At 41.4% G+C, this 19,034-nt stretch overlaps 3 protein-coding genes across 3 annotated transcripts in view; 1 reads left to right on the forward strand and 2 right to left on the reverse strand.

Annotated features, from left to right (window-relative positions):
- Positions 1–22: 22 nt before the first annotated feature.
- On the reverse strand, positions 23–946 carry LOC109474742 (fibrinogen-binding protein-like). Its single transcript, XM_019775101.1, is given in 5 exon segments — positions 23–158; positions 160–493; positions 496–576; positions 579–719; positions 922–946. Coding segments are annotated over 5 exon segments (684 nt in total). The 3' UTR covers positions 23–55.
- LOC109474746 (serine/threonine-protein kinase ATG1a-like) lies at positions 903–10,223 on the forward strand. The gene is made up of 9 exons (XM_019775105.1): positions 903–1,286; positions 4,719–4,835; positions 5,244–5,443; positions 6,550–6,605; positions 6,780–6,939; positions 7,309–7,439; positions 7,763–7,905; positions 8,034–8,196; positions 9,437–10,223. Exons 1-9 carry the CDS (start codon positions 948–950, stop codon positions 10,078–10,080), a joined length of 1,953 nt encoding a protein of 650 aa, XP_019630664.1. The 5' UTR covers positions 903–947; the 3' UTR covers positions 10,081–10,223.
- A 1,142-nt stretch (positions 10,224–11,365) lies between these two features.
- Positions 11,366–19,034, reverse strand: part of LOC109474745 (E3 ubiquitin-protein ligase ZNRF3-like) — a 46,059-nt gene continuing 38,390 nt past the window's right edge. Inside the window, exons 6-10 of the mRNA XM_019775104.1 lie at positions 18,777–18,803; positions 18,159–18,377; positions 16,161–16,263; positions 14,470–15,660; positions 11,366–12,972 (exon numbers count right to left, since the gene is read on the reverse strand). Coding sequence (XP_019630663.1) covers positions 12,908–12,972; positions 14,470–15,660; positions 16,161–16,263; positions 18,159–18,377; positions 18,777–18,803 — 1,605 coding nt within the window. The 3' untranslated portion in view covers positions 11,366–12,907. The remainder of the gene's footprint in view (positions 12,973–14,469; positions 15,661–16,160; positions 16,264–18,158; positions 18,378–18,776; positions 18,804–19,034) is intronic.

The following is a 19,034-nucleotide window of genomic DNA, read 5'->3' on the forward strand; positions in this document are numbered from 1 at the left end:
GATATCACCACAAAGAAAGTTGTACTGTCAATGGTATGACGCCGCTACTGCTGTATTACTTCAGAACGAGGTAACCATATTTTTTCATTAATGTCTGTTCCGAGACCCAGTTCTTGCTGTATTCGATCTTGTAACTGTAACGAGGCAACGCAGCAAAGAAGGTAGAATCTTCTTCCAGCGTGTTTTGTCTCCTTGATCACGCGTTGGGGGACATCGCCTGGTTCTTGAGTGAGTCGAATGGTCCAGTCTCGAAAGAGCGTCCACTCTTCTTCCTCGTCACCGCTGTCGTAGCCGTACTCTTCATTGTCATCAGGTGAAGCTGGGTCGGAAGACACGTCCGAGCTTGCATAACTCTCAGAATCACTCTGATCGCTGTCGGTTTCTGTCACTGACTCTGCCTCCTCAGAGTCCACAACGGTCTCATCTTCGTCTGAGACATTTATTTCATCTTGTGACATGTCTGAGTCCTCATCTTCGTCATCGATGTCACTTCATCTTCCTCGTCGGCCGATGAATCAAGCGCGTCCAACTCATGTTCATAAGACATGTCGGAGTCGTCGTCAAAAACATCCCGCTTTCTACGACGACTTCCTCCGAGGTCACAGCTGACTCGTCTCGGTGTTTTCTTTCTTGATGACGATCGAGGTTGAACTTACGAGCAAACTCTTTGTCACATACCTCGCAGACGACCGTCGTGCAAAACCTACCGGGAAACCTAGCTTAAGCGCGCGGGGAAGACCTTCAGCAGCCTCGAAGAAAACCCGCCCCAGCCGCGATTGACTGATCACCAGGGTAGTTATTCTGTCGCAGGGATTACAATATAGTCTTCTCAATGTGACGACATAAGAGGCTCGTTTGTGCCAAAACATGTTCTAGAACGGTTGTCAAGCAATATCCCCCGAGCTCTCCAGTAGCCCACACCAGCAGTTTCTATATAACACGCCATCATGACAGGTAGGTGCCAGTTCAGTAGTCTGGACTGGGAACCAACGGTTCATGCCCATCCCGTGACGACGGGCCCCATTTCACTGACGCCCCGCTCCGGGAAAACCGTCGACTCTGTCCGGGGTAAAATGGGTAGCTTGTATCAGAAAGCCAAGTCTCTCTTCACCACAACCAATCTGGACCCGGCTATTCTCGAGTGTCGCCAACATGGCTACATTTTACTGGGAAAGAATTTGGGCTCAGGGTCTTACGCCAAGGTGATACTTGCCGAGGTGACGGCTGGGGTTCTGATGAACAACAAGGCTCTGGAGACCGACCTGCAGCGGGAGGGCCACGATAAGGTCAGGAGGGAGTTTATTATATTCCGACAAGTTATTGGCGAGAGGATAGTTTCGAGTACTTCGCTTTCAAAAACAACAACGGATTCAAATGGATTTCAAATTAGGAGGGAGATAAGGAAGGTTTACGTCAAGCGATAAATCCTCCAGAACTCGCTTACTTTTTCAAACGGCGCTTCACAGTGAAAACATCTTTTTGGCAGAAAAAAATATTTAACCACTGCTTTGTGAAATTTGCCATGCAAAATCTTGTAACTAAAACCAACTTCACTTCACTTTCTCTTCATTTATTTTACCAGTAATTACAACTCAGGCCATTTCGGCATGTTTTACAGGTAATCCTGGATATGCATAAAAAGTGCACACATCAAGGAAAATCTGAGATTTTATACCCTCGCGTTGCTTATTGTATTTCTATATGTTGTTTGTTATATGTAGTTGGTGGTAAAAATTTGATATGTTAGATTTAGCGTTCCAAGTTGTGTTAGGTGTTGGATATAAATTTTGGCACAAGTTCTGTGTCCAGATACGGTCCAGTTAAGTGACGAATAACGTACTCACCAGTTATTCATCATAACAAACCCTGTAACACTGGTAACACCGACATCTACACAAAATGTACACAACGTTTTTGGTGGTCAAGATATGTAGGATGAATGAACTTCCAATAATGGCAAGTATTAAATTCCCAGCAGTTACCACCATAAAATCGTACCAATTTCCATTAATTATGCAAATTAGGTTTTCATTTACATAATCAATATCTGCCAATTATCTTGTCGTTCTCAATTACATATGTCTAAAGTGTTTCATTACTCGTCGATGAAGGTTAGACATCCAGGTAATACGATACGCCAAAAAACAGTTACTCAAGCAACTGGATATGATCAATGACACTCCCCCGGCCAACTGGTTTCGATATGTAGATGACACTTGGTGCAGATTGAAAAAGAGGGTAGCTGCTGATTTCTTTGACCACATCAACCAGATAGATGACAACATCAAGTTCACACAGGAGCCAAGTCATGGCAACATGCTCCCTTTCCTAGACACCAAAACTATCGTAGAGGAAGATGGTAACCTTCGTTTTGAAGTGTACAGGAAACCAACCCACACTGATCAGTACCTGGCCTTTGATTCCCACCACCCTTTGGAACACAAACTAGCAGTGATCAAAACTCTCTTCCATCGTGCAGACAACATTATCACTTCAGACCAAGCCAAAACGGACGAACATAGACACCTCCGAAATGCCCTGGCTAAATGTGGCTACCAAAACTGGACTTTCAACAAAGCGCTCAAACCTTCAGATCAGTCTAAGAAAACCCAGAAGTGCAAACCATTGACCAACAAAAACAAGGCCAACATCACTATTCCGTATGTCCAAGGAGTATCTGAGAAACTCCGACGGATCTTCCAAAACTTCAACATAGCCACTAACTTCAAACCTCACTCAACCCTCAGACAAAGACTGGTACACCCTAAGGACCGACCTCACAAAGGTACCAAGGCGAATGTTATTTACAGACTCAAATGTGAGGAGCCCAATTGTAACAACACCTACATTGGAGAGACAAGTCGACCGCTCAAAGTAAGATACAAAGAACATTGCCGACCTAGTGCCAACGGCTACTCCTCAGCTATTTTCCACCACCTACAACACAACCAGGGTCACTCTTTCAAACTCGAGTCCACGGATATCTTAGACTGCGAAACACGCTGGTGGGAACGGGGTGTCAAAGAGGCAATATATGAAAGAATGTACAACCCCACCCTCAACAGGGAAGGGGGGCTACGAGTCGATCTTTCCGGCACTTGGGATTTGGCACTCCCAGCCCCGAGGACAGACAACACTTAAGCTCCTGTTCTGTATAACAGGAGCTGTCAGACTAATTTGCATCATTTTGTCTTGACTTGTCTAACTTTTGTTCCTTTTTCGACTTCCAAAAATTTGTCTTTACTTTATTTGCATATCAATAAACAGGTTGTACTTAAAAACCTGCTTTCCCCTCTGGTCTCTCAGTCACTGACGAAAGCTAGTGGATACTAGCTGAAACGTCTGACGTTTTCAAAATCATATCCAGTTGCTTGAGTAACTGTTTTTTGGTGTTTCATTACTCAATTTTGGAATACAGCAGATTTATGGAATTTCCTCATTAATTATGAAAATTAGATCCTGATTTGCATAACTGTATTTCAATTATTACAAGCATCACTCAAGCTAACTACATACCAAAAATCATGACGATCCATCAAACGGTTGTTCAGTTATACTCTCTTGAAGATTTTTAAATAAACCATCCTGCAGTTCCAGAACAAGCTGCTAGGAGGCCCAAACTCACGTGACTTCTTACCGAGGACAAGAGATACCTACCATCTAAAATTCATGACCCTAGCATGTCCAGATCGCGAGATATCCAAACCGGAAGTTTCGCTGCAGTACCAAGGGAAGCCACTAAGGGCCCAAAATCTCATCATTTCCAGCTTTCGCAACACCCTACCAACCTACTAAGTTTGAAACCAATCCATCCGGTCGTTTTTTGAGTTATCTTGTTGACAGACGGACGGACGGACGGACGGACGGACAAACTCAACTGAAAATATAACCTCCATGACACATTTCATGGAGGTAATAAAAACAAAAGGATGTGCAAACCACAATCCCAAAAGATGCTCGCAACCATTATGCACGACAACCACCCAATATCTGCTTAGAGAACCTCGGCTACCTGACAGCTACCTAAACCTACGGCCTCTTCCACAGGATTGTAAAAGTAGGGATGTTTTTAAATATGCATTTACTTCAATATCAAAACTGCTACGGTGAAAATAAAAAAGACGTGCATCATCACGGACATAATGGAACACCACATGCCAAATTACACAGAAATGCTACGCACAGAACAATGCGTTTTGGCTGCGAACATCTTCCAAAAACGGCTTCAAACCATCTGGTACCACTTATCGACCCCTCCAAATATCTGCATGAAGTTTGAATTCCCCCCTCCAATTTGCCGCATAATTGTAGGGGTGCATCTGAAATATTACATTGACCGCGAAAACAGCAACGGCATGTCTCCTTCCCCGGAGGTAATAACTAATAGGACGTAACAGCAACTACACAGTACGTAAACAAGTTAATAAACATAACATCCAGAGCATCAACTAGATAAAGTTCTGTTCCTAATGATCTCTTTAAAAGTCCTGAGACTAAGGAGTTGTCGTTGCTGTAGCGGAAGTGTGTTCCAGAGGTAAGGTACTGTAGACTGCTCCGGTATGCAGTGACTTTTGCTGGTGGACAGAAGAGTAGGTGAGGGTCGTAGTCCCAACTTTTTATTGCTTGACTCATCTAGCCTCCAAGTTTTAAAGACAAAACAACCCTTATTTTGTTTCTAGTATAGCGTGCTTATGGGCTATGTTCATCCTGGTTTTCAGGTTGCAGTCAAGATTATATTGAAGGCAAAGGTGAACGTAAAGGAAGAAGAGTATCTACGAAAGTTTGTACCTCGAGAAATCACTGCGATGAGGACGCTGTCAGCTCACGACAATGTGGTATGTTCCATTGGTGTACATAGCCCCGGCATTGAACGTCCTTCTCTGAAAACCAGCATACTTGCTCATTGTACACACGCGTTCTTGGTACTGAACATCCCAGTCCTTACACAAGTATACACGAAAACTCTCGTGTGAAACAAACGTACATGTCTTTGGCACAGAAAACTCCTTCCGCTCTCAAACAAATGTGTATGTCTAGTACATGTAGGTAGCATATTTCTCTATCTGGCAGGTGACTCGGTGTGCCTACCATCCAAGACTGAGACAAAGACCTTTGTGAAATGTAACCGAGTTGACATTCTGATTACAAAAAAATCAAGCCTGTTTCAGGTTTGTTATGATGACAATATGGCTTGCATGAATGATAGCTTCTTTGGTACTAATTTATTCTCTCTGTCGGTCCAGATTCGTCTTCATGATCAGTTTGACACAAGTGACCGGAGATACCTCGTTCTGCAGTATGCATCTAATGGAGACATGCTGGGCTTCATCAACAAGTGGCGGGTGGGGTGTCTGGTAGGCCTGCCCGAGTCTGTGGTCCGCAGGTTCCTTGGTCAGATCCTGTGTGGTTTAAACTACTGCCACAAACAACACATTGTCCACAGGTGTGAGGACGTTCTTTCCTTATATCCTCTTTCAACAGAGGCGAGACCATTTAGCGACGAAACATTTTACAGATCTCTCCTCCAGTGACTGATATCAGTTGCCGCAGTCTTTTGATGCAAAAAAAGGGAGTGTTTCTACAGAAACAACTCTTTCGAGTGACTTGGTGCCCACTGAGAAACTTGACCAATCGTCAGCGACCAATCGCTCCCCGGTCACCTGTGGAGAGTTTAGTTTATCAAACTCGTCATTATGATAGCTCTCACTTACACATCATCTGTACAGAACCTCCCAGGCCCAAATGAGTATGAAATTTAAATGCACCCTTCTATGGAATGATCTTCCTCTCTCATTCAAGAATTTTACTTCTCTTCTAACTTTTAAACGTAAGCTAAAACATCATTTCCTATCAAATCCCCGTTACTTCTAAGTTATGCTAGTACCATATTTATGGTTACAACTAGTTTTTTTATCATTTGTGTAATATTTCAGTCATATTAATTTCTAGTACATTGGTTGTTCTGTCCGTTTTCTTCGTCATGATTGTGAACTGTTTTGTTTAGTTTACAATATCTTTGCTTTCGTTAATTAATTTCCTTTTAATCATTATACTATCATATATTATTTATTAATGAGGCGGGCTCAGTACAGACCTACTAGACTTCCGGTCCCTCCTGCACAGTCTTTTTCTATGTTTACCTTCGAGGAAGGAAAACATTGTTTTTGCCTTGTTTCTTCTTCCTCTTCTTCTTCTCCAAACAAACAAGGTCAATGACCTGAACTAGATGTCTGTTACCATGAACTAGTGTTGGGTTACATCATGTTATAATTTTATAGTAGGGGGGATTTAGACTCCTGTCACCATATATATGAATGTGTTTGAGTAAGAATTAACAGAGCAGACCATAAGTGAAGGCAAACATTATGCATTTGCTTTGCAAATGTTACCATTCTAGTTCTTTATTATGTTGTGTGTATACTGTGTGCTAATAAATAAAACAAAGAAAACAATCTACGCATTGATAGTCAAAAATGTCTCTAGGAGGAAACATACCCTCACGAGGAAAAAGGAACATATAGTTACAACATTCATATACTAAAATTTCAGAGACCTGAAATGTGAGAACATCCTACTAGATGGACAGTATGTCGTGAAGATAACAGGTGGGTCGCTAAATTCATTTCTATTTGTTATCATATTTTTCATTTACTTCTGAACTGGGATAAAAGCCACCTGGTGCTAGCTCCAGATTCCACAAGGGAATACACCTGCATATATGGTGGGAAGTAGCAGTTGTAATATCATTTTCCTGGCATTACAGTTCTGTTTTCACACAGACTTTGGGTTTGCAACCACACTGGAAAGGACAGACTGCTACTTGGATGATTCTGTTGAGTACCTGTACCTGTCGACTTTCTGTGGGTCTTATGCGTACGCTGCCCCTGAGATCATCCGGGGACAGAAATACCAAGGACAGCCAGCGGATATTTGGAGTGTGTACGTTGCATTGGCTTCAACATGTTCAAGCCCATTTCTCTGACAGCATTTTGTAAAATTTAGTACAAATGGATTGGGTCTGTTTACACATGCAGTAAAGGGCCAGATGCGTGAAAGATGAAGCTGATGCATTTTGCCGCCCAAAACACGTGTTTTCGGCATTCTCAACGCTGCAATATCGGACCCAGTTGACTTTTCATACGAAGGCGTACTAGTATTTCAGTTTTAGACAACGTTCCTGTCATGGTTTACAGAGTGCGCGCTCCGAAGATGAATGCCAATTAAAAGTGCCAAAACGGAACAAAATAACCACGAGGCCACCAGGTCCTCCCACATCATAAGAGTAACGAGTGTTCTCTGGTGTTCCAGTGGTGTGATATATTACGCCATGCTGTGTGGAGAACACCCCTACAAGGATAGCTACTGTGGGAGGTCCCATGGCTCTGCCTTGCTGAAAAAAATGGAAAAGCCCATCAAGTTCGGCCCATTCACAACACCCGGTAAATACAGTTTGTGATACTTTTATTGTATGTGACAACAAGAGACAACGTGTCAGTCACTAGGCACGTTGGACGTTAGCCGCTCCAAGGACATTATAGTATTTATACATGTCCTTGGCCGATCTAATTATCTGTGGGGTCGTGTGGCGTAACGACAGAGCGTTCGGGTCGGAACGAGTTCGAATCCTGCCAATCTGTGAGTTTTCCTTTATTTGGTATAATGCATGTTTCCAAATGTTTCATAACAAGGTGCTCAGATTCTGTATCACATATGCAAACATGACAGGTTTTACATTAAATAATATTATCCGTTGCTATGTCAGATGCTATGGACTTAGCGTACAACATCTTGGAACAGGACTGGACCAAACGCCCACATGCAGCACAAATTCTTCAACACTCCTGGCTCCGAGGACATGATCAGCAGGAAGGGGATATCATTTTAACACTGCAAAATCACAGAAAGGTTAAGAATCCTTCATTACTGCACATATTGAGATTATATCTTCCCTGAAGCGCATGTCCTTATTGTGATCAGATTATGTCTGCCCCTGTAGACTATGCCGATGTTGCGATCTGGTTCTATCCTTGTAGAAAATAACGATGCTGAGACGGAAGCATCAGACCCAGCAGACCTTGCCGGACCAGACTGGTGACATGCAGGTGAAGTCAGGACGGCGGCCGGTGAGGACTGGTTCCCCCCGCCGCCTGCTCACCGGACCGGACGGACGTCCCAGCGGGACACATCGTTCTCCAGGTGAGATAAAAACTGGCAGATTTGTCTGCAAATATGACACAGGTAGATTAGTATGCAAGTTTGCCAAATACAGCGCACTGTCATTACATGTATGTTGTACATCTACGATGTTGAAAAGAGGGTGTCTACTTCTTAAAACTATATTGTAAATTGTATATTGTAAAACTAAATGTAAATTGGGTCGCAAATTTGCATATTCAATATCTGCCAATGGTCCTCCTCCTCTTAACTACATGTCACAAGTCTGAATTGTGCTATCATGGAACACAGCACATTTATAACATTTCGTCACTAATTATGTAAAGTAGATCCTGACTTGCATAATTGCTATCTAATTATGTCGAGCATCACGTAAGCTAACTACATACCACAATAAAACGACAATTCATCAACCGGTTCTTGAGTTATCCTACTTCAAATATGTAACGAACGCACCGGCAGTTCTTAAACTACAGGTGCGTTTGTTACAGGCGGCTCAAATTGATGGCACTTCTTCCCAAGGGCAAGAGCTACCTACCATTCAAAAATCATTACCCTAGCAAGTCCAGATCACGAGATATCAAAATCGGAATTTCAGCTGCAGTACCATAAAAAGCCGCGGGGCCCCCAAATCTAATCATTTCGAGGTCTCATCAAGACCTACAATAGCGTGGTGTCCAGTCTTTTTAGCTTTAGTCTGCTACCCGCCAAAGTCTTCTTGGTGGGGAGCGGAATAAGCTAACCAGGCTGGACACCAGGCTAGACCTACCCACCTACCAAATATCAAAACAATCCATCAAAGCCTCGAGGTATGCTGTTCACACACACACACACACACACACACACACACACACACACACACACACACACACACACACACACACACACACACACACACACACACACACACACACACACACACACACACACACACACACACACACACAGATCATGTACACAGAGACACGCGCACGCACGCACAAAGCACAAGCCGGTACTGATTTCAGGTGAAAGACTTCAAAGTGGGCACATCTGTAAGTTCAAATGGGCCCAAGGTCGGGCTCAACTTTATATCCCGTCTTCAATTTCCTGCAACATGCATGCCTGTTGTCTTATTGGAGCCAGGGAAAAAAACTCATGGAGGTGAGAATTTCAATTGTTTGTTTGTTTTGAAGCAGGAATAGAATAGATTATCACCAATAACCAACGCACACCGTTGTCAATCAAACACAAGTCCTTCCAATACAATGTTCTGTTACAGACTTACATAGGAAGGAGACACCGAATCCCCGTCCATCCACAAGCTGCCATCAACATGACTATCGACCACTGAGAGACAGGAAAACAGCATCACCCAACAAAGTGGGCCATTCCATGCCAGGCAACTCAAGTTACTGTGACCACCAGAGGCCTGTCAGGGTCCAGACCAAGCGGCCCGCCTCCCAGCCTGCAGCAGACAGGGGACATCAAACCTCGGTCAGGCGGCAGTCAGTTCCTGTGTCTTACAAACTGTCTGGTACAAGTGGAGTTAAAGCACGTTCTTATCCAAATGATCCACGACGCACTCAAGGAACTGCCCAACCCTTTCAGTCTGTCAATACTAGTACCATGATTGTAACATTACCTGGAAACCAACAGCGTAGTAATCGTCGAGGTAAGGCTAATGCAACCATCAAACAGCAAAACAAGGTCAAAGATGCACAGAAAGGGTCTGTGAAAATTCAACTTGGTTTTACCCCACACTGGATCCCCATTGTGGCTAAAACTACAGAAGCTACCAGGCTTGGTGCTGTCAGGGCAGCTGCTAACAGAGATGCTGGTCTGGCACCAACAGCACTGTACACCACCCAGGCCCGGTACCTGCGGGGAAGGCTGCTGCCACCCCTGCACAGGGGAAAGCTGTGAACCCTGCATCATTGTATTTTTTTTACAATTTGCTACAGACAATATGTTTTCTGTGACAGAAAGTTGCCATCAGTAAACACTGAGTTACAGTTTCATGCTCTTGTTGTGCTGGATGCTGTCTTAAGACAACCATTAAAAGTTACTCGAGGATTCTTTGCATTAAGTTAGCATTAAATTTCATGTCCAGTTCTAATTAAAAAAATTCTCATATCAGGGTTTCAATACAAATGGTAACCTCAGATCAAATTGTGCGTAGTACTTTAAATGTGTTATGACGACTTAAAGATTTGGAAAGCACATGACCTTGATTGCAGGATTTGAGTGACTGAACAAATGCTTCACACACAAACATATACACCCCTCTGGAAACGTAAAATTTTTAAACTGAAACTTGCCTTGTTCAGCACAAAGCATGTGATACTATATTGCCTCATCATCCAGTCATTTGCATTCTCAGTGGGTAAAAATCAAATTTTACACAAAAATTAGCATTTGTGTAACAAAAATGTGACTTTTAAGTTATATCTACACTCTATCCAATAAACGAGACATACCATTTACATCGATGTTTATACATAAGATCCACAGCAAGTAAATTTTACGGATGGCATCCTCCGCAGACTCTAAATCTAATGCGATAGGGGAAAAAAGACAGGTGGGCGAAAAACAAGATTTTCATTTTGAAATTTTGAGGTCATAAGCCTTGTTAAACAAGAATTTAGGTGACAAAACATGACATGACAACCAAACAGATCTTTTATTCTTGTATTCAACAGTATTACATGTACCTAGGCCTGTCCTTGTAGATATGTAAAGACCTCAATAAACTTGATATTCGAGCAAAATGGCTAGCTGTAACATCATACATATCTGTGTGTGATGCTGGTTGGATGGATGCGATGGAACATGTCAGTGGCAACATTTGCGATCAAACGAGGACCATGATTGTGGCTCAAGTTTGCTGGATCTCCGATGGTCTCCGAACCTACATGTCTATACTAGGCATGTACATATATATAATATTTGCCTATTTTCAGCATGTTGACCACCGTTAGAGGGCAAAACAATGTTTTTTTTTACAAAATCTGGCGAAAATTAATGTGTGCACTTATGCCATCCATAAAAATTACTTGCTGTGGCCTAATTATTATTATCTAGCCTTCATCAACGCATTACAATGCATGAGTTTTGATCTTCAGCTGTGAAGAAGCACCTATACACTAGTGGTTGGAACAACACAATGTGTCTAACTTCAGCAATGCTCCCTTTCAAATAAAACTTAATATGTTTCTATAGAAGAGCCCAGACACACAATCAGAGCAGAGATTGTTACAAAAAACATCTTTATTTTACATTGTCTCATTTTATACATACTTCCATGGAAGCTTCCTGATAATACGAGCAACTTTAATAGATGCACTACCAGTAATGACTATTAGTGTACAACTAGTCTTACATTTACAAAGGCACAAATGGCTGACACAAAGTAACTTACAATGTATCTTATTGATAACTTAAAGTACGCAGATATCATAATGACATGTTATATAGGTAGAAATGTTTACTGGTACATGTATGTGCCAATCTGAAAAATAATAACTAACATGTAAAATCCTGTATACAGTAAATAAATTGCAGGTTTCGCATTGCCAGAAGCAGCACATACATTGTACAACGTTACATGTTGAAGGCACTGCATAGACTTTATCACTGTGGCAGTCTCTTGTGACACATGGGGACCCATCAGAAATTCAGGCTTTACATGATAATTAATAATATATAATTAATATTAATGAAAAATGTATGGCTTGCACCAAGGAAATGGAAGTCATTCTTACAGCAAAAATTATGATAAGACAAGGACATTACTAAGTGATAGTTGACTTGTAGTTGTATGGGTTTTAAATTATCTCAAATGTTGCAGTTTCCTCCCGACTATATAGGGTAATTCAGAGCTGAAAGAGATGTTTATGTGATATTGAAGGAAAGACACTGCAGTATTTTGTCTTACCAACCTGCTTTTACCAATCACATTCTACATATGCATTTGATACAATCCAGCATTTCATTTGTTTACCAGCCGGATTTGAGCGGGCTTGCTTAAAGGGCACCACAGTGATGAAACTTCTTATTCATAGACACCCACATCTCAGACCAGTATTTGTGTAACAAAAATGGTAGAGAAAAAAGGTACATTCTTTTGTATCAACACCCAAAGATTCCATCAACAGCAAAATCTGATCTGCATTTAGGGTTATGGTGCACATTAAATTTGGATGAACTGATATATCTTTTTCCCAATTTGGTAAGAAGGACATCACATGTTCTATTAGACATTCAGTAATTAGTAAAGCCTACAAATTGCTTCAGTGCATACATGTAGACTGTACCTGTATATTTTTATGAGAATGATAGGGTGATATTGAAGTAAAGGAGGTAGTGTGCTGTATTAAAGTTGACATACATTTTGTGATTATATATTAATGATTAAGGATAACCAATAGGAGTTTTATATGTTGATATTGGAAATACCTTCTTATTGTATGGTGTCTTAATGTGATTTATTCAGGTTGTACATGTACATGTAGCTCAGCTCAGAGCATACATGTACATGTACGTCTCTCTCTCTCTCTCATGTCCTGAAGTAATACATGTATAAGTGCACAAAAAATCACAGCAATAATATGATGTGTGATGAAAAACAAGTTAAATGAAACAAATTTAAAGAAGGCTTTGCAGGTTATCTGATAATCACCTAAGACGTTTTGGTTTTTCTATCTTGGTTACTACTCAGTAATTGCACATGGTAGAACGGACTCGCTGGAGATCACACCACGCCCCTCAGGAAACGCTGGTCTGCCTCATGCAGTGGAACAGAGATGTACGGTTCATCTGGGAAAGACAAATGATATCAAATTCATGGTGAATCCTTGCCTGAGGGCTACATGTAACTGCACATCAAAAGAAACAATGGTATACATACATGTATGAGAGAGAAAATGAAATTCAGATTTAAAGTAAGTAAAAGTGGCATAGTGGCATAACAACAGTAGTTGTTATGCTACAACAACTACTGTTGTTATGCTACAACAACTACTGTTGTTATGCTACAACAACAACTACTGTTGTTATGCTACAACAACTATTGTTGTTATGCTACAACAACAACTACTGTTGTTATGCTACAACAACTACATGTACTGTTATGCTACAACAACTACTGTTGTTATGCTACAACAACTACTGTTGTTATGCCACTATCACTTACTTTAAATCTGAGTTTCATTTCTTCTCTCATACATGAAGGTATACCATTGTTATAATTCCAAAGCTATTTGTAAAAGATATACTCCATTGCAGAAGCAGGTAGTAAAATTCCTCAGAGTATATTGCTATAGTTGAATCCAGTTTGTTTTTGTCAAATTTACTGTTACTGAGTTCTTCCCTGGCTCTTTAAACAATCCCAGAGTTCAAAGCAAATCGTGTGTTTCCAGGGATGTAGTGAGGATGTAGTGAGGATGTAGTGAGGATGTAGTGAGGATGTAGTGAGGATGTAGTGAGGATGTAGTGAGGATGTAGTGAGGAAGTAGTGAGGATGTAGTGAGGATGTAGTGAGGATGTAGTGAGGATGAGTTCTCCAAATTTTGGGGATGAATTCTCTCAAGCAGCAACACACTTCTTGTTGACCAATAAGAAAAGCGTGGGAAAATTTCGAAGACTTCAGATCTTTGAATGATTTATTAACTTAAAAATTGTATTGAAGACAGATGAAATGTTTCAAATTATGCATTATAGCATAATGACATTGTGTATAGTCAGATCACATTGACGAATATTCGAATGCATTTTGCCACCAGTCATTATTAGTTGTATGAAAGTATTGACAGTGTTCTTCTGCATTTTTAAGATTGGGCAAGTTTTTCTTTATGTTCATTGACTTGGAATTGCACAGAATAATTTGATTGTTTTTCAATAAAATAACTTGAACACTCTTCAGGTGTGGCACTGTCAAAAATTCTAATACTGGAGTAGGACACTGAAATTGTTGATGTTAAAATTTACATTCTTTTGTTGGAGGACACCAAATTTAATCAACTTCTGGCACATTTTCATACAGCGCATTGTCTCACTCATGTGTCAGTTTGATACAGGTAATGTTTCATGTATATGATGATGGCTAACATTTAATTTCATAACCTTACTTTTGATGTACAAATGTACATTTTGTATATGGTATCATGAGACATGGTCAGTTGCTATAACCATCTCATAAACAACCTTGTTTGCTTTGATAACTATTATGTAGGCTGAGTCATCACTATGTACATGTAGGCCTGGTCAAGACTTCATTTGACAGCAGTGAAAGAGATGTTTAGTAGAGGTACTGACCTGGCCTGCCTGTGTAGACCATTATGGATTGATGGGACTCCCTCTGGCAGTGTGCACAGACCCCAGGCCTGGCTTGTTCCTTTGTTGGCAGCTCCTGACATGACCCAGGCCTGGGAGCAACACTTCTACGACCTTTTGGTTGGAGGTGAGAACTGCATGCTGGGTATCCAGGCCCTGTAGTCAGGGTGACTTGGCACTGATGCACTGCAACATCACGTGTGCCTCTGTAGTTCCCAACATCGGCCTTCTTGTTTATACTCTCTACAGCACTGCTTCGTCTGGTACAGGAAAGCTGTCTTCTGACTGAACAACTTCCCAAACAGAATCTGCACGGTTCCAAAGTACTTTGGGTTGCAAAGTTACGACAGCTTCTCTGTAACCTCAAGGCATTTTCTAACGCATCCTCTAGGGATAAGTCACTACTGTATCTGCTGAACTCCTGACTTGAGTCTGATGAACTTTCATTTATGATACAACTATCTTGAGTCTTGGTTTTACACCTGTTGGTCTGGCAGTGGAGAACGTCTGTGGCTACATGTTCCCCATGAGGAGGAAACATCTCTTCTTTGTTGTCAAATGTGCTTGCAACATTCCCAGCATAGACATTGTCTCTGGAGCTTGAACTTAGCTCACTCTTGAAGGTGGACGTGCTGCCATAAATACCCTGATTACTAACATCTGTGACGTCCCCGGAGCTGCTACTACTGAAGTTACTACACCTACACTTACTGGAATGTAAGGAAGAACAACTGGTTACATCTGCATGATACCCTGAACTACTGACAGAGTTGGGGCGCCAGGACGTGAGTGTGTGGTTCTGACTGGCATGGACATGGACTGGTGCCACCACCTGCCCACTGGGCCAGTGTGGGAAGTCTCCATGGTGGTAGTAATGGTGGTGATGATGGTGAACACTGCTGCTGCATGGCACAGAACTGTCCTGGCACAAACTACCCATCCATGCTTCTGACACCGTGTGAGCACTGGAGTCCCTAGTCCCTAGCAAACTTGGGGCCTGTGTGGTTCCAGCTGTGTTCCTGTGTATACTACCTTTGTTTCTGTGCATGGGAGACTCAGTTTGCATTCTGTGGGCAGGAAATCTCATGGGAACTATGGAAGAACTCTGGTCTCCATGGAAACTCTGATCTGGCAGACATCCTGGTACAGAAAAGGTCTTGGAAATCTGGCAATCTGAAAGGGAAAAAATTGTCACAGTAAGCGATTCTATCATACAATCAAGTAAAAATGAAAGTAAAAGAGGTTGTGTAACATCAACAGTTATGGAGCTATTACGGTATCATCCCGCTATATACACAATTATTTTCATATCAATTCCAAATAGACTGCATAATTAATATGGAAATTCACAAATTCCCCTTTGTACATTATACGAATTTGATACAATGTATCATTACATACATGTAATGATACATAAACAGATTCAATAAATACCTAATTTGCATAATTAATTTAAAAATGCTATGATTTCTTATTGGTAAATGATGGGCATTTTATTCTTGTGACATGTGTAATCTAGTAAATCAGGGCATGTATTATGTTAATATGGAAGTAATTAGCTTAATTGCTACTAACATCTACCAACGGGCAACACACAGCTGTTTCTAAAATCAACGACCCACACAAGCGTCTGCTTGAGAAAAATAATCAAAATGACAATATTAATCCCTTACCTATGATGTTGTACATGCAGAGCGGGCAGGTTCTGTTGGACAGCAGCCACGGGTCAACACAGTCTTTGTGGAACTCATGTAAACATGGGACTATCCGCAATTCCTGTACAACAGAAACATTTTCTTTCAGCAACACTGGAACATTCACTATCATGTCTTCAGGGGAAAACTTTCCTAAACTTCCACACAAAAGAAAAATTATCAACAAAGGTTTGTTAGAATAACTGTAACTGTTACATTTTAATGCTCAATATACTTATTTATCTACATTGTACTATTAAATAATGTTTGATAACTGTGATGCCCCCAGGTAAAGATGTTTATCTGATAACTTTCAATCCAGCACAATGTCATCTATGCCAAGTTCAAAAGGAGTGATTTAGTAAGGGTCTAATTCACTACACCATACAATGTGGCATCCGTGTGGTGTAGTGAATAAAGTATCCGACTGTCAAGCAAGGGGACCCAGGTTCAATCCCCAGGGTTGGACCCAGACATGTCCGGACATGCACCCAGACATTGTGCCCTTGGGAAAGGCACTTAACATGTATTTCTCCCTCAGTTAGAGGGATCCGTGGTAGTGTGCGGTAAAAAAGTAACAAAGGGGTTTCAATGGTTATGGTTTGAGTTTCTCATAATCTGCTGCAAAATGGTATTAACTACTAACATGGCTGCAAAGTGTAAGAAATGATTTGAAGGTAAAATTTGATATCAGGCCCGATGCTTAGTCTTCTGGGTGTCCGTCTGCCTTGAGTGCAGTGCTTCGGTTTGACCCAGATTTACCATTCCTGCATTCTGTGGGTGCTGTCGCTATGCCTCGCGCAACAGGCTACTGTGAAAATGTCAGTGTTAGGATTTTTGATTATACATACGGATTTTCTCTTTCCGACAATATCAATCATTTTGGTGGCTAAATCATGTGTAATGGGTTTAATTCCACGTGGAAATGACCAATTTTTTGGCATCATTTTTCATCAGAAAATTCTTTTTCCCTCTAAAATTTACTAAACTTTGAGGCTTGAAAGAAATTGAAATTCTATCAGTTCTTGTATTTGTAGCTAGAGGGATATCCTTCATTTTCTTCATACAATGTTTTTGCTGTGTTCTTTAAAATGTTAGTCAAAAGTAAAACCTGCATTTTTTACACGCTCCTCAACCCCCGAACAAGCATCAAATTCAAACAGATTTTTCACTCGACTGTTGTCGGAGTGTACGAACTAAAACAAACTTTGTGAGATTACCGATATCAACACAAAGGCACATGCTCCCATGCATAATGCCGCAACAAGGATTTTTCAAACTAGTGCGGAATTAGGGGTAGGTCGTAATTAGGGCACCCCCATTAAACTCAGTTCCATAGTCTCATAGCCTTTTAATATGAGGCCATAGGGGCAGTAGGTTGACTTCAACTGGAAGGCAGAGTCCAACTGTTATTGAGATGTTCATGTGTACCTTCCACTGTTGTTGAGATGTTCATGTGTACCTCCCAACCAAAGCCAGGTACCAATTTCACACCCCGGTGGAGTGAGAAAAGTCATGCAAAGTGCCTTTCCCAAGATTGGTGTCACAGCAAGATTTTGAACTAAGGCCCTCACATGATTATTTACAACATCTGAGTATCAAAACCTGATGTGTAATAAATGCATGGATGCGCACAACACACACACACACACACAGACAGACAGACACACACACACACACACACACACACAAACACACACACACACACAGACACACACACACACACACACGAGACGACAGACACACACACACACACGCACACACACACAGACACTCTCACACACACACACACACACACACAGCAGACACTCACACACACACACACACACAGACAGACACACACACACACACACACACACACACACACAGACAGACACTCACACACACACACAGACAGACACACACACGCACACACACACAGACACACTCACACACACACACACATCCCCTCGCAGTAGTAAGCCTAGTTAGCCTGACCTGCCCATCCTGGAACTCCTCCAGACAGATGGCACACAGACAGCCTCCGGAGCTGCTGCTCAGCCCATCCAGCTCCCAGCCACACCTGCCTGCTGGGGGGCTCCACCTCCTGCACGACCCACTCCCCACATCTCCTGCAGAACCTTTCCCCACCAGGGACTTGAACTTCCGAGTTTCCATCTTAGATATAGCATGAGTAGCTTGTCGTTCTAAAGAGCTCTGAAATTGTTCAAAATAATATCGAAAAGTTTATTGCAAATTCTTGCCCGGAGGCTAATTGCAAATTACAAAACATAAGAGAACAATGGAATAGAGTATAAAATAACTAAAGTCTACACGATAAAGTTAGCTGTCTAGAACTATAACTATGTCTAAGACATAGTCATAGTTCTAGACAGCTAACTTACTCTAAAACTATGTCTGAAGGGTTTGACTTCTCTTCTGTAAACCATGGAAGACGTAATGTCCCACCTTTTCCAAAATAAGGTACTTAAAATATATCTACAACCTACTTAAAATGACATCTTGTTATGTATGGATGCAGCACTTCACGGCAGTTCATGGGTATGTTACAGCAAGTATGAGTGTACCCAGTAAATACCGGAAAGTTCAGCTTACCTGCTTTTGTCTCTGTCTCCATTTGATCTGAAAAATAAGACAGTTGAAGTTGAGTCTCTGTCTGGTCTTGACACCATGATTTTTGTGTAAGAAAACCACTAAGTCTTGTCTAAGAAGACAATCTTTCCCTGATCCCTTTGGCTTTGACAAGTTTGACTGTAACGCCAAGCAGATCATACGGTGGCAAGACAGTATTATATATATATGTGTGTGTGTGTATATGTATAATATATGTATATGTATAATATATATATATAT

Source organism: Branchiostoma belcheri, unplaced genomic scaffold (assembly GCF_001625305.1).
Source record: "Branchiostoma belcheri isolate BF01 breed outbred unplaced genomic scaffold, Haploidv18h27 scaffold314, whole genome shotgun sequence".
In the NCBI taxonomy this organism is placed as follows: Eukaryota; Metazoa; Chordata; class Leptocardii; order Amphioxiformes; family Branchiostomatidae; genus Branchiostoma; species Branchiostoma belcheri.

What these genes read in the sequence shown, in the direction of transcription:
- LOC109474746 (XM_019775105.1), top strand. Translation starts at nt 948, where the DNA reads ATGACAGGTAGGTGCCAGTTCAGTAGTCTGGACTGGGAACCAACGGTT. An exon ending in GTATGTCGTGAAGATAACAG is followed by an intron (nt 6,606 to 6,779) that starts GTGGGTCGCTAA and finishes GTTTTCACACAG; the next exon opens with ACTTTGGGTTTGCAACCACA. An exon ending in CGGCCCATTCACAACACCCG is followed by an intron (nt 7,440 to 7,762) that starts GTAAATACAGTT and finishes TTGCTATGTCAG; the next exon opens with ATGCTATGGACTTAGCGTAC.